This window comes from Penaeus monodon, chromosome 9, assembly GCF_015228065.2.
Source record: "Penaeus monodon isolate SGIC_2016 chromosome 9, NSTDA_Pmon_1, whole genome shotgun sequence".
Taxonomy (NCBI): domain Eukaryota; kingdom Metazoa; phylum Arthropoda; class Malacostraca; order Decapoda; family Penaeidae; genus Penaeus; species Penaeus monodon.
The window spans coordinates 8,393,542-8,409,269 of NC_051394.1; the positions used below are offsets into that span (position 1 = coordinate 8,393,542).

At 37.6% G+C, this 15,728-nt stretch overlaps 5 protein-coding genes across 5 annotated transcripts; all 5 read left to right on the forward strand.

Moving 5' to 3' along the window:
- The first annotated feature begins 461 nt into the window (after window positions 1–461).
- LOC119576918 (cuticle protein CP14.6-like) lies at window positions 462–1,316 on the forward strand. Its single transcript, XM_037924568.1, has 3 exons — window positions 462–488; window positions 719–954; window positions 1,063–1,316. Exons 1-3 carry the CDS (start codon window positions 480–482, stop codon window positions 1,289–1,291), a joined length of 474 nt encoding a protein of 157 aa, XP_037780496.1. The 5' UTR covers window positions 462–479; the 3' UTR covers window positions 1,292–1,316.
- Window positions 1,317–3,570: 2,254 nt separating this feature from the next.
- On the forward strand, window positions 3,571–4,374 carry LOC119576921 (cuticle protein CP14.6-like). Its single transcript, XM_037924570.1, has 3 exons — window positions 3,571–3,588; window positions 3,748–3,983; window positions 4,090–4,374. The coding sequence occupies exons 1-3, from the start codon at window positions 3,580–3,582 to the stop codon at window positions 4,316–4,318; spliced, it is 474 nt and encodes a 157-aa protein (XP_037780498.1). The 5' UTR covers window positions 3,571–3,579; the 3' UTR covers window positions 4,319–4,374.
- Window positions 4,375–6,312: 1,938 nt separating this feature from the next.
- LOC119576920 (cuticle protein CP14.6-like) lies at window positions 6,313–7,151 on the forward strand. Its single transcript, XM_037924569.1, has 3 exons — window positions 6,313–6,347; window positions 6,527–6,762; window positions 6,869–7,151. Exons 1-3 carry the CDS (start codon window positions 6,339–6,341, stop codon window positions 7,095–7,097), a joined length of 474 nt encoding a protein of 157 aa, XP_037780497.1. The 5' UTR covers window positions 6,313–6,338; the 3' UTR covers window positions 7,098–7,151.
- A 2,134-nt stretch (window positions 7,152–9,285) lies between these two features.
- On the forward strand, window positions 9,286–10,174 carry LOC119576922 (cuticle protein CP14.6-like). Its single transcript, XM_037924571.1, has 3 exons — window positions 9,286–9,347; window positions 9,548–9,783; window positions 9,888–10,174. The coding sequence occupies exons 1-3, from the start codon at window positions 9,339–9,341 to the stop codon at window positions 10,114–10,116; spliced, it is 474 nt and encodes a 157-aa protein (XP_037780499.1). The 5' UTR covers window positions 9,286–9,338; the 3' UTR covers window positions 10,117–10,174.
- Window positions 10,175–12,516: 2,342 nt separating this feature from the next.
- LOC119576923 (cuticle protein CP14.6-like) lies at window positions 12,517–13,406 on the forward strand. The gene is made up of 3 exons (XM_037924573.1): window positions 12,517–12,552; window positions 12,776–13,011; window positions 13,120–13,406. The coding sequence occupies exons 1-3, from the start codon at window positions 12,544–12,546 to the stop codon at window positions 13,346–13,348; spliced, it is 474 nt and encodes a 157-aa protein (XP_037780501.1). The 5' UTR covers window positions 12,517–12,543; the 3' UTR covers window positions 13,349–13,406.
- Window positions 13,407–15,728: the final 2,322 nt, after the last annotated feature.

Below are 15,728 nucleotides of genomic sequence, written 5' to 3' on the forward strand. Positions count from 1 at the left end.
AAAAGGTAACGTAGTCCCGTAGTAACGTAGTGTGTATATATTGCAGGTATATATATGTATATATATATATATATATATATATATATATATATATATATATATATATATATTGTATATATGCATGTATATATTTATGTATATACATGCATGTATATATTTATGTACATACATGCATGTGTGTGTGTGTGCGGGCACGTGTGCGTGTGTGCGGGCACGTGTGCGTGTGCGTTAATGTGTGGACATTTGAATGCAAAAGACATTCATAACCGTGAAACTTCAGTGAAAAAGGTACCCCCCCCCCCCTCCTAAAAAAATTGGCTCACGAACGGAAATGTTAAACAGAACTGTTGAGGGTAAAGGTTACGTCTGTGGCTGTGGAGAGATTTTAGGGGCCTTGTCCGTGACAAGGTCGGAATACACTACAGTATATAAGATCAGCTGACTTCTTCTCAAGCACCAGTAACCACTGTGCCATCATCATGAAATTCGTAAGTAACTTTTGACAAGATCTCTGTGTATTTCTTCGATTCGTGTGTGCATCAGCATTGTTTGTTCTTGACATCAAGATGGCTCAATATTTTTTTCCCAAATATGTGTGTGCGTGTTCCGCATGCCTTCCAACTAATAGATCGAATACCATATGTTTTTGATTAGCCATATAAGTGCAGTTTATGTTTCCTATGCGACGCTGTAAAGTTGCAAATTTCTGTTATTCAAGCTGATCCTCGCCTGTGTCGCCGCCGTGGCAGTTGCCGCCCCTCAGTACAGCTACGATGGTCCTCGTGCTGCGTCCAGTGAGGAGCGCGAGTTCGTGCCAATCCTCAAGGACAACCGCGTTCACGAGGAAGACGGAACTTACAACTTCGACTTCGAAGCTGCCAACGGCATCAGCTTCTCCCAGGCTGGATCCCCCGACGGCGATGAGGATGCTGTGATCAAGGCTGGAGAATACTCGTCAGTATTACGGATGTCTTTATTGTTTATATCAATTCATTTGGCTTAATTAATATTGTTTCATTGTATTGTGTTGGGTGCTTTAAACTGATAACTGGTATGTTACAGGTACACTGCTCCTGACGGCACTGAAATCCACCTTACCTTCGTGGCTGACGAGAACGGTTTCCAGCCCCAGGGTGACCATTTGCCCGTGGCTCCCGAGTTCCCTCACCCAATCCCTCAGTTCGTCCTCGACCAGATCGCAAAGGCCGCCGAGGAGGACCGCAACCGCGCCCGCAGCGACGACTCCGATGAAGTTTCCGTCCCATCCAGCCTCTACGGACGCCCTAACTAAATTCTGATGATGTATTTATTCTATTTATGATTAAAATAGAACCATAAATGATTGCACTGTATTACCCAACCTTATTTAAATAACGTTATTTTGTGTGTATATGTAAGCATATATAACATATGATATATATATGTACATATACATGTATATATGTGTATCTAAAGCGTATATATGAGATTTATGTATGTAGGCATGCATTGTCTATCCTAGGCATTCATTGTCTATATCTACCGTCATCACTTTCAATCGCTAAACATCTAAACCCTTCTTGCTTTCGGCCTCTGACTTCCATTCTCCTCTCAGTCTCATTCTTCCCTCTCTTTTGGGGGCGTCACCAGTCCAGTTTTTTGTTTTCTTTTCGATCAACTATCCCAAGATCAGCCGCATTTGTAAAACGACCCCGTCTCCTTCACCTTGTCTAGTCTTCTCCAGGCTCACATTTCAGATGCTTCTAACCTTGTAATGTAAATTTTGTGCATCAATTTTCAGAGCCACAAAATACCAGTCGAGTCCAATGTTTTGACAATCCTCTGATATATATATATATATATATATATATATATATATATATATATATATATATATATATATATATATATATTTTTTTTTTTTTTTTTTTTTTTTTTTTTTTTTTTTTTTCCCACACCCACCATTATCACTGAATAAAACTCTTCGGTATTTAAGTAATTTTCTTAGTCTAATATGATAGCGGCCATACCAGCTTCCTTTGAAATTTCCGTTTTTTATTATCATTTTCATGCCATATCCATTGCACTGTTCAGTTTAATGCATACATTGTTCATTACATATCCACACTGTCTAAATTGAAATTGTTATCCACCTAGAAAGAAAAGTTTTATGGCAACAACCGCAGCAATGTTGTTCAATCCACTACCAAACACAAACGCTCTATAACAGTCATGGAGGGGGGAAAAAAGACAAAGTTCGGAGAAAGAAACAAGAGGAAAAATCATTAAATGGGGGGAAGTAGGACCGAAACACCCAGAAACTAAATCCGGTTCGTAGTCCCCGGTTTCCTTCTAGAATATGTTGAACGAAGGAACGAAGAACAAGTCACAGGGTAGAAGAAGGGAAGGAAGGATGGATGGATCACGATCAAGAATGGTGATCAGGTTTCACTTGATTTGTGAAATATATGTGTATGTATATATATATATATATATTTTATATATATATATATATATATATATATATATATATATATATATATATATATATATATATATATATATATTATGTGCGTGTGTGTGTGTGTGTGTTGTGTGTGTGTGTGTGTGTGTATGCTTATATATATGTATGTACACAAATAAAGAAAGAAATATTTATACACATATGCATATACTTGCGTATTTGTGTGTACGTGTGTGTGTGAATATATAAATACAATATAAATACAATATGCATATATATAAATACATACATGTGTATACATATGTATATATGTATATACATGTATATATATATATATATATATATATATATATATATATATATATATATTATATATATATATATATATATATATATATATACATACATACATATATATATATATATATATATATATATATATATATATATATATATGCCTATATACACATATGTGTGTGTGTGTGTGTGTGTGTGTGTGTGTGTGTGTGTGTGTGTGTGTGTGTGTGTGTGTGTGTGTGTGTGCATGTATACGTATAGTATGTGTCTGCTAAGAGCCATGTCAGTAGAATTTTACCATAACTGCAGTAATGTCCAAAAGCGTATCAGATATATATTCAGTTAAATTATTGAGAGCACATCCATTATAGAGGGATTAGTTCAGTTTACTGTAGTTTAGGGATACGTTTTCTAAAAATAAGAAAGCCATCTTACCCTAAAATGCAAATAAAATGTATCAACATTTAACTCTCTTTAAAAATCATATATTAGTTGAAACATTATAATAGTGTGAATTATACCCTTGTGTATAACAATGCTTTTGTACTGGATGAAACACTGGATGAAACACTTCCATTTTCTACTGGGTCATTAAAGTCATGTTAAATGCAGAGTACGTTCATTCACAGAATACAAGAACAAGAACAAACTCATCAAAAATATTTTTTATAAGAAATTGGTGGGGCAAGAGAGGAAGAGGTAAATCGAAGAGGAAAATAATTAAAGTCAAGGTGAAGGTTCCGTCAGTGTTTCTGAACGGCGTCCGTAGGAAGGTCGGTCTGAGCTATATAAGCTCTGTTGACATCGTTTCAGGCACCAGTAACCACTGATCCATCATCATGAAGTTCGTAAGTAATTCGTGATGAACTTAAACCAAATTTGAGCATTTGATTGTTCTTATAATAGTAGTTTATTCAAACTTTAAGGTGACTGACGCCGAATGCATTCGGGAGATGTGCCTTATATATCACCGTTTGACTGTAATCTCTTGTAACATTACTGTACAGCTGATCCTCGCTTGTGTCGCCGCCGTGGCCGTTGCCGCCCCTCAGTACAGCTACGATGGTCCTCGTGCTGCGTCCAGCGAGGAGCGCGAGTTCGTGCCAATCCTCAAGGACAACCGCGTTCACGAGGAAGATGGAACTTACAACTTCGACTTCGAAGCTGCCAACGGCATCAGCTTCTCCCAGGCTGGATCCCCCGACGGCGATGAGGATGCTGTGATCAAGGCTGGCGAATACTCGTGAGTATTACGGAGTTTGCAAACCTAATTTCAATTGATTTGGCTTCATTGATATATCTACTGTATTCTTTCTATAATTCCTAAATTGACAAATGATTTGTTACAGGTACACTGCTCCTGACGGCACTGAAATCCACCTTACCTTCGTGGCTGACGAGAACGGTTTCCAGCCCCAGGGTGACCACTTGCCCGTGGCTCCCGAGTTCCCCCACCCGATCCCTCAGTTTGTCCTCGACCAGATCGCCTTCGCCGCCGAGGAGGACCGCAAACGCGTCCGCAGCGACGACTCCGATGAAGTTTTCGCTCCTTCAGGACTCTACGGCCACCCCAACTAAACAGACATAAACCATGTATTTATTCTATTTATGCACAGAATAGAATTTTAAATGATTGTAGAGTATTACCTAACCTTCGTTGCATGTTTTTTTTATGCTGGTACAATGATCTCTTCGTCTGGGGGACCCGCATTTTCTCTAAGACCCATTTTCAATTAACTCATGTTATCAGTGCTGTGGTATGGGTAGAGAATATCTGGATCATCTGATCCTAACTAGACAGTCTCTTACATAGTACTGTGGGGGTTTACATCATCCCCTTCGTTTTAAGATATTTCCAATAGTGAGTAGATGTGAATCTTACGAGGAGTGTATAATTACACACCCACTCACACACATATATACATACATATATACATATGAAGATACATATATACACATATCCGTATGTGAAATATTTATGTATACATATATAGTTGTGATACACAATATAGAAAAAATATATACTTATATATGAATATATAGAGAGAGAGATAAATATATTCGTGTAATAACAATGAGATTTTCTTTCAACAAAAATGAAAGGGTATGTTTGCATTAAGATTTATGTATATATGTATGTATGTATATGTGTGTGTTAGTATAGTTATGGAGATTCTCTGAGTAAGTTACAAATCTTGCTCTTACCAGTGGCATAATTACGATAGGTAGAGAAAGAGAGAGAGGGGTAAAGTGAGGGAGTGGGGCAAACAGACAGTCGGATGAAAAGAAAAAGGCCTAAGTCTTTCATGGATCACGTGCCTGGTTTTCTTCTATATACTGATGGGAGAAAACTTCAAACTCATATTGTCAGTGATACAAGATCTGTTAATGAAAGGAACGTTTGCTGACTACATGCAAAGTTGAGGAAAAATATACTGTTTCAGAAGAGTAACACACAAATCCACAGTCGTAATCCAGGCAGTGCCTCGCCATCTTATGCTGTACCATATCCACCCATTAACACGGTGACTAAACAGAAACGCCGTTTGTCTTATGTAGATGTAAAATATTGATCAATGTAGGTTGGTCCCGCGACCTGACACTGACCTGCTTGCCTGTGTGTATTGCTTTCCGGTTAGATGATAAGCCTAGAGTGCAGGCAATGTGTCAGCGGGATCTCTGATCAAGTTGCCACCTCTTTCTCAAGGCATCTTAGTGTTTACTTCCGAAGACTTAAAGAAGAATGTAGGTTTTAGCACTATGATTCATTCTGAAGGGTGTATAACAGAAAACGATGCCCAGAGCAGAGTTTTGTCACCGTGATCCGCATTGTATACAGTAAGAGAGAAACGTGTAGATGGACGTTTATGGTCATCAATAAATACACGATGCATACACATATCTGCGTACGCCCGCGCGCGTGTGTGTATGTTTCCCTTTCTCCTCTGTCTCTTACTCTTTTTCTGCTATTCAGTCTCTCAATTTCTCACTGTATATAAATATGTATGCACACACATCCACACATATATATGTATGTGTGTGTACACACACATATACATATATGTGTGTGTGAATATCTGTATGTTTGTCTAAGTAATATATATATATATATATATATATATATGTATATATATATATATATATATATATATATATATATATATATATACATATATATATGTATATATATATATATATTATATATATATATATATATATATATATATATATATATATATATATATTATCAACCGTTAATTTTGAGTACGAGTCTCTGGGGCTCTGTAAATAGTTTATAAGTCGATTATATATAATGGCAGCAAATTCTATGTAACATAGTGTGGTTATAAGATTATTTTGTTGTTGTTTTGTCCATTCATAAAATGGAAAACAATTAAATCTAAGGAATTGATTTCACAAAGCAATAACGAAGTGACAAAGAAATGGTTCGAAAAGGTAAACGATTGAATTAAAGGCGAAGGTTACATCTGTGGAATGTGGAATATATCTGGACCTTGTCCGTGGCAAGGCCGACCTGAAGTATAAAAGTTCAGTTGTCTTTGTGTCAAGCACCAGTAACTACTGAGCCAGCATCAAAATGAAGTTCGTAAGTAGTTTATGGTGGAGCAAATTAATGTTTATTTGATGATATTATTCATCTTTAGTGATGGCTGGTACAGCTACATTTCAGTGATTAGTCTTCATACAGTAATATCAAAGTGAGTGAAGATCGTTAATTACATGTCTTTTGCCCTTTGTAACATACCTTACATCTTATGACCACAGCTGATCCTCGCCTGTGTCGCCGCCGTGGCAGTTGCCGCCCCTCAGTACAGCTACGATGGTCCTCGGGCTGCCTCCAGTGAGGAGCGCGAGTTCGTGCCAATCCTCAAGGACAACCGCGTCCATGAGGAAGACGGAACTTACAACTTCGACTTCGAAGCTGCCAACGGCATCAGCTTCTCTCAGGCTGGATCCCCCGACGGTGATGAGGACGCTGTGATCAAGGCTGGAGAATACTCGTGAGTAATGGAAGTCTGTAATCCTTATTTCAATTAATTTGGCCTTCACTGGTATCTTTACTGTATTCTTTTTATAAAGCCTAAATTGATAACTGGTATGTTACAGGTACACTGCTCCTGACGGTACTGAAATCCACCTTACCTTCGTGGCTGACGAGAACGGCTTCCAGCCCCAAGGTGACCACCTCCCAGTGGCTCCCGAGTTCCCTCACCCAATCCCTCAGTTCGTCCTCGACCAGATCGCCTTCGCCGCCGAGGAGGACCGCAAACGCGCCCGCAGCGACGACTCCGATGAAGTTTTCGCCCCATCCGGCCTCTACGGACACCCCAACTAAACTATGACATAATATATTTATTCTATTTATGATCAAAATAGAATGTTTAGCTAATCTGGTGTTTTAGCCAACCCTAAGTGCATAATCCTTCACTGGCATTATAATATATCTAAAAATAAAATATAGCCAAAAGAGCATAGCCGTTGATACTAAATGCTCACAGAAATTTTCAAGAAAGCCACGATATTAGTGTTCTAGTATCTGTAGATATCTATTGATTTTCCTTGATTATAGTAGACAATTCTGGTCTTTTTGGGTGTGTGGGTTAAAATAACGGAAAGTATGATTATATATCTATATCAGCAAAAGGCTGCAGTGATAACAATTTTCAAAGAAAAGAAAGTATTATATAATGGGATATGATAAATGCAAAAGCACCTTGCGATGGTTTCATTAATGAATTATACACGCATATAAAGAGAAACAGACAAAAATCGAGGTGGGAAGGGAAGTGAAACAACTATAGAGATACTATCGATCTCCAAATAAGTGTAAATGTTTATAGAAATTGTGTGCCCTAATGGACATGTCCTGAATACATGTAGATATACTGAAATCCCGGCTATACACTAAAAAAAAATATCTGAATCATTGTAATTACAATTGTTTCTGCTTGGAAAATGCACTACACATGACTTTGCGTGTCAGTTAATCTACATCTATTTCTGCATATCGACTGAACTACAACCACTCTGACGTATAGAAAGTAGTAGAAAACGCGTAGCATATCAATTAAGCTACAACAAAGTATTATACCTAAGAGAATTTGTGCTAAACAAGTTGTAAACAAAACAACGAAGAAAGACAAGGTTAACAATCGATGATACTACAGACCTTTTCGCAATATTGAAGAAATACAGCGAAAAGGCCTTCCATATAGGCGTGTTCTTCCCTTGTCTTGTTTCACAGCCGTCCATTGCTTCCTTGTTATTCTTTGTTCCTGTTCATATTTTTTTCAAATCATACTTATGAATCACTTGCATATAAAGCTCACATATTTTGTTCTTGCTTGGCAGCGTGGATAGAATCCGTTTATGAACCTTGTGTTCTGTACTAATGAAAGATTATTTCTCTAAAATGTAGTTTTCAATATTTTTACGTCTCGAGAGATTGCGTTAGCAATAGTAGTGTTTAATGTATCATTACACATAAAAATGCCATAGTGAACCACAATATACATGTTCATTTGCATGTGTACATGAATATTTATGAATGTTTGCATACATGTATTATATATATATATACATTTATATTTTCTACAGGCGTTCTTCCCGTATCTTCTGCGGGATCACCGGTGTTTTGCAATTATTCATGGTTGCAGCTTGCGTTTTTACAGCCGGATGCCCTTCCCTGCTACCAACCTTCCCCATTCATCCGGGCTTGGGACCGTCCAAGTGGCATTCCACTAGATTGTGCACCTCCATGGCTGTAGGCAATCGAGTCGAAATTTCCTGCCCAGGGGAACAACGCATTGACAGTTGACTCGACCTCTCGACCTCAGAATGTCTTATATATACAAATATATGTAATGTGTGTGTGCGTGTGTGTGTAAATGTGTCTATATATAAATACATGTGTGTGCAGCTATATATATGAACACACATCTGCACTCATAGGCACACACACATATATATGTATGTGTGTATATATATCTCTATGTTATCTACACACACATGCATATATATTTATATGTGTGTGTGTGCTTGTATATGTGTATGTGTGTGGATGTGTGTATACACATGTAAAAATATATGGATAGATTTACTGATAGACAGATAAATAATTATTCACATAAGATGTATGAGCTCTTCCAAATATGCATAATATTGTTTTGTCAGAACAAAGATAATTAAATTGTAGCTTTTCTATTTCTTTACTGTAGACGTGCAGATTACCTGAAAGAATGACTAAATCGAAGCGTGTATAATTGCAGCATATTCTTGTCTGCAACATTACTTGTGCTTTAGACGCAACAAGATACCCCATTTTGTTTGGTTATATGTGTGTAATCCAATAAATTCCAATGTGAAGCCATCTCATATATTTCTAGTTAAAGGAGATGAAGGAAGAGATAGTTCAAGTTAACTGCAGGGTAATAATGTTTAAAGCTAAGGTGAAGGTTACGCCTGTGCGGCTGTGGAGAGTGGGCTGTGCCAGGACCCTGTCCGTAGCAAGGCTGGTCTGAACTATATAAGATCAGATGAATTTGTCTCAGGCACCAGTAATCACTGAGCCATCATCATGAAATTCGTAAGTAGTTCTTGGTGAAGCAATACATTATATTCATGTAACTCACTTGTTTACCCTTAGTAGTGTCTATATACAATGGGAAACAAAGTATTCTACTGGCATTAATGATTCGACGGATAAATATAGGAAAATGAGTAAAGACCCTTGCACATAGTTTTGCTATGGCCCTTTGTAACATACAGTACATCTTATGACCACAGCTGATCCTCGCCTGTGTCGCCGCCGTGGCAGTTGCCGCCCCTCAGTACAGCTACGATGGTCCTCGTGCTGCCTCTAGTGAGGAGCGCGAGTTCGTGCCAATCCTCAAGGACGAGCGCGTCCACGAGGAAGATGGAACTTACAACTTCGACTTCGAAGCTGCCAACGGCATCAGCTTCTCTCAGGCTGGATCCCCCGACGGCGATGAGGACGCTGTGATCAAGGCTGGAGAATACTCGTGAGTATTAAGTCTTTATTATTTATATCAATTCATTCGGCTTAATTAATATTGTTTCGTTGTATTGTGTTGGGTGCTTTAAACTGATAACTTGTATGTTACAGGTACACTGCTCCTGACGGCACTGAAATTCACCTTACCTTCGTTGCTGACGAAAACGGCTTCCAGCCCCAAGGTGACCACCTCCCAGTGGCTCCCGAGTTCCCTCACCCAATCCCTCAGTTCGTCCTCGACCAGATCGCCTTCGCCGCCGAGGAGGACCGCAAACGCGCCCGCAGCGACGACTCCGATGAAGTTTCCGCCCCATCCGGCCTCTACGGACACCCCAACTAAAATCTGACTTCGACTATGTATTTATTCTATTTATGGTTGAAATAGAATGTTTCATTTATTCGGTGTTTTACCTATCCTTGGTCGCACAATCTTCTATTCAAACAATTATTTCTTTGTTTCTAAAGAAATGTCAAAAGTGCTCATAGAATTTGTCTTTAAACATACTATTAGACAGCATCTATTAAATTATGTTTGATCATACAGCATTGAACAGATGTTTTATATCCATATATATGTGTATATATAAATATATGTATATTGTGTATATATGTATGGAATGTGTATGTGTAGGCCTATAGCTGTTTATTTGAATATGTCGGTTTGTGTGTGTGTGATTATCGGTACATGTGGAAAACACTTGTGTACAGATTCACAGAAATGAACAAATGTACTATTTGTGTAACATAAATGCACACTACTATATATCTAGTAAGTACGATATAATCTTTAAAAATTATAATATATAATCGATAACATGGTTTACAAAACCAAACATAATACAAATCAGATCTACCAATATTTTATGTAAATATCTAGCACGGGAGAAGTATATTAATTTGACAAAGAAAATTCATACGAGACGACAGTTATGGATCGTATAATATAACATGAACACGAGTTATGTAGTTTAAGTAATATAGCCATAGGAAAATATATTTGTTTATGCTGCAAGATACCCTTTTGGCATCTGTATTGCTTGGGACACCACCGGTAAAATGGTGTAAGTGTAATAAGAATCCTGCGAAATTATATATTCAGTGCTAAGGTGATATATTCCAACGTTAACATTCAATTCAGTAAAAGCTTTTGACATTTTCCAAGAGGCAGAGGTATATGTGTCATATGGTATATTCATCCTCATTTCCTATAAATTGATGATTCGTTCTGAAGTCGCACTTAATTGCATTATAAAAAAGGATATTAAACAAATCTTGATGCGGATATTTTTCTATCACACAACACACACACACACACACACACACACACACACACACACATATATATATATATATATTATATATATATATATATATATATAATATATACATATATATATATATTCTATATATATATATATATATATATATGTGTGTGTGTGTGTGTGTGTGTGTGTGTGTGTGTGTGTGTGAGTGTGTGTGTGTGTGTGTGTGTACGTGCATGTGCATGCGTGTGTGTGTGTGTGCGTGTACGTGTGCGTGAGCATGTGCCTGTGTGTGTTGTGGGTGTGCGTGTGCGTTTGTGTGTGTGTGTGTGTGTGTGTGTGTGTGTGTGTGCACTCGCTCGGCACAAGTACATTTTTGTACTTATACATATACGTGTGTTTGTGTTTATATATATATATATTATATATATATATATATATATATATATATATATTATATATATATATATATATATATATATATATATATATATATATATATATATATATATATATATATATATTCGTTTGAATATTCTTGCTCTTATATTTAAATTGTTACATCCATAAGATGAGCAAAGGTTCCGGTGCCACATTTTATTTTTTTATTATTATTTTTTTTACTTTCCTCTTTTCCTGTTACGTTTCATTTTTCTTTTTATTTATATATCATATATATATATATACATATATATATATATATATATATATATATATATATATATATATATATGTACATATATCTATATATATATATATATATATACCTATATATATACCTACCTATATATATATATGATGGGGCCGCGGTGGCCGAATGGTTAGAGTGTCGGACTCAAGACTGTCACGACGGCAATCTGAGTTCGAGGGTTCGAGTCACCGGCCGACGCGTTGTTTCCCTTGGGCAAGGAACTTCACCTCGATTGCCTGCATAGCCACTGGGTGGCCAAGCCAGCCCAAGTTAAGTGCTGGTCCCAAGCCCGGATAAATAGAGAGAATGATTACCTAAAAGGTACCACTGGCACTCTCCGTGGAAGGAACTGGGACCCTACCACGTACTCACTCCAAGAGCATCACAACATGAAAACTACAGTTAAGTATCATGCTGTGACCACGGCGGCTCAGACATGAACCTACCGTTAAAAGAAAAGAATATATATATGGGAGAGAGTGTATAAACATATATACATACATACATATATATGTAATACATATATAATATCTATATATATTGCATATGTACACGCATGCATACATATACATGCGTGTGTAGGTCTGTGTGCAAGCTAACTCACATCAGGAGTGAAAATTGAGGTAAACTAAAGGCAAGGCACGGATGACATTTATGAAGGGGACGGTTAAGTCGGAGCGGAAGTGTACTGTATTTACATTTCCTCTTTTTTATTACACTTTTTCCCCGGCGTTTCGATCATCGCAAGGTCGATCTGATCTATAAAAGTCCAGCTACCGGAGTTTCAAGTACCAGTAACCACTGAGACATCGCCATGAAGTTCGTAAGTAACTATTGTTGGGTTGGAACAAAAGAGGGAAGCTTGATTATCACTTGCAGTGCATTGAGGTCTCTTCCTGTTTTGCAATACCAAAATTTGGGTCATAAAGAAAGGATTATCGGATATATTCTTGGATACAAATGATTTTTTTAATGATAACGTTATTTTATGTATAAGATTTAGTACTTCTTGTAGTTTTCAATCCACATACTTTTTACCACCACAGCTGATCCTTGCCTGTGTTGCCGCCGTGGCCGTTGCCGCCCCTCAGTACAGCTACGATGCTCCTCGTGCTGCATCCAGCGAGGAGCGTGAGTTCGTTCCAATCCTCAAGGACGACCGCGTTCACGAGGAAGATGGAACTTACAACTTCGACTTCGAAGCTGCCAACGGCATCAGCTTCTCCCAGGCTGGATCACCTGATGGTGATGAAGACGCTGTGATCAAGGCTGGAGAATACTCGTGAGTATTAAAGGTGCCTCTATTCCTTATATCTACTTATTTGGCTTAATTGATATTGTTTCATTGTATTTTCTGGATGCTTAAAAATATACAACTTGTATATTACAGGTACACTGCTCCTGACGGCACTGAAATCCACCTTACCTTTGTTGCTGACGAGAACGGCTTCCAGCCCCAAGGTGACCACCTCCCAGTGGCTCCCGAGTTCCCCCACCCGATCCCTCAGTTCGTCCTCGACCAGATCGCCTTCGCCGCCGAGGAGGACCGCAAACGCGCCCGCAGCGACGACTCCGACGAAGTTTCCGCCCCATCTGGACTTTATGGACACCCCAACTAAATTGTGATATGAAATATTTATTCTATTTATGACTGAAATAGAAGTTTTTAAGCAATTTAATCCATCGATTATCCTTTGAATTCTTGAGTTTTTATGGTGCCGACAAAAAGAAAGTTAGCATGGATTTGTTTTCTCTCCAACTCGATAATATTAAATATCTAATCCATCATACAGTATTTCCGAAGTTAAGAGAAAAAAAAAAATCTTAAGAACAGTATCATGATCTCAGTTGTGGGGGAAGAGGGGTATATAACCTACGACTGTGCATCATTCATCATCATTGCCCAGCAAGTGATTCTTTTGCTGATGAAATCATTTTTAGATATGCAGTTCTAACTTTGCCCCTTACCCCTACCCCCATCCTGCCCACCTCCTCCTTCACAAATGCAGCTGTAGTAACACCTCCACTTACGGAATCCTTGTTCGGGATCATTTCATAGCTGGTAAAAACGGCTTTCACTGCCAGTCTGTGACCTATTGATGAAGGTCAATTTCTCAATCTCTTTCCCTTACTGAGCGTCAGACAAGATCGTCTTCACTGCCCAAGAAGGTGACTCTGAGGCCAGTGAAGCAACATGCATCTATTTCCTTTTAAATTCACTTGAGTAAAGTACTTTTGTTGCATTTGTTCTAGAAGAGAAAGGGACGGATCCTTCTCAGAGCTTATTTTCTTTGAAGTTTTGTTTAAGTATGTATGTTACTTGATTATTGGATATTTATTGTTCTATTAAGATATATTTTCAAAAGAATAATCATGTAGAGTTTAAATATTATTTATTAATAGAATTAGGTGGCATTTTCTACTAATTAATACATAGAGCCAAAAAAAATAACAATAGTTATAATATTTATAGTATTTTGACGTAAGCAAAATCACGCAATTCTCTCACAGCACTTTATTCCTTCAATAGAACTTTCTCAAGTGACGTTATCATTACCCTGGGTGGTCATTTTGGAAGCCTAGAAGGGATTAGCATTACAGGGTACATAAGTTGCATGGTGTTTAGCAACAGAAAAAGGCTAAATATTGTTAAACACAGTGATGGCGTGACTAAGATGATGCAAAATGAAGTTGAAATCGAGCGAGGAAGAACTTAAGGCTTTAAGTTTCTATCAACAAAAAATGGTTAAGAAAAAAAACACGATATTGTCAGAGTCTTTACATATCCTTTTATCTCCTGTGTGTAAATATCGAATCATTCATATTTGGGTGCGCTATGGAAACCCAGCAACTGATAAATCTTTCGGATCATCCCTGTCAGTATCTTTACTTCTCTCTATTTTCTGCAAAGCTGTCTATTGCCTTATATTTCAGTCCATACCTGTACGATTTTGATTTATTGTTGTCCATAAAAGTTGTCCTTCTGACACTCGCTAGAGCTAGTTTGAACAAGGTTGTTACTTAATAGGTAAGATGCAAACGAGTGTTTTCCATATATTCAATATGGCTGCAAATCCAGGGCCTATAGTTGTTTTAGCGTTATGGTTTGTGATCCAAAAGTATGTGGAACTTGAGTACGGATAACAACTAGAAACGTATTATTTCCGTTTGTTCGTTATTTTCCGCTATTCATGATATTCCTACACAAGCTTCATAGACCAATAACTTCATTGCTGAACCGAAAGTTGTAGCTACATGGGGCTCAGTTAGGACAGCATTTCTCTTCTTCTTTTCTTTTTTACCAAATTACACCTTTAAAGGTCCGGTCATAGTTTTAAAACGTCCCTAGAATAGCTCATTTTTCTAAATATTTGATCACTTCTCTCGCCTACACACCTTCACAAAAAAACGCTGAAATGAAGTCCCTGCGTAGCTATATATCGTTATCTGCACAGCTACTACAATGTTCCTTTCAGCTGAACATAACTACAAATTAGTGTTTCTTGTATCACTTCTGGGTGAATGATACTTGTTTCTTGTTTTCCTTTATCACTGTTCAGCATCACAATTTTAAAAATCAGCTGTGTCAGATAAACTCAAGGAATCCATGCTACGAAGAATCACTATATTAGGTCCATTCATTCTAGTCATGTCATCGCACTCTCGGTCACTTCTAACATCTACACAAACAAACTTAAGCTTAAAAAAATTAAATGATTGATTAAGCAATTCGGACCCGAGATACAGGGTGATAGAAGGTGAGAGTGAAAAGAAGGAGATAGTGGAAAAAGACGATGAAGAAGTAAAAGAAGATAAGCAGAAAGAAAACATGGCTTGACCATTAGAATTCATAGTCATGTTAACAGGGTTTTATAACGGGACTTACAGGGTGACTAAAGTAAGCTGTTTACCCAATAGGTCACTGCATAAATCACATATTATTATGTATATATTTACAAATATATATCCTGCAGTGGAATGAATGGCTGTTGAAAAAAT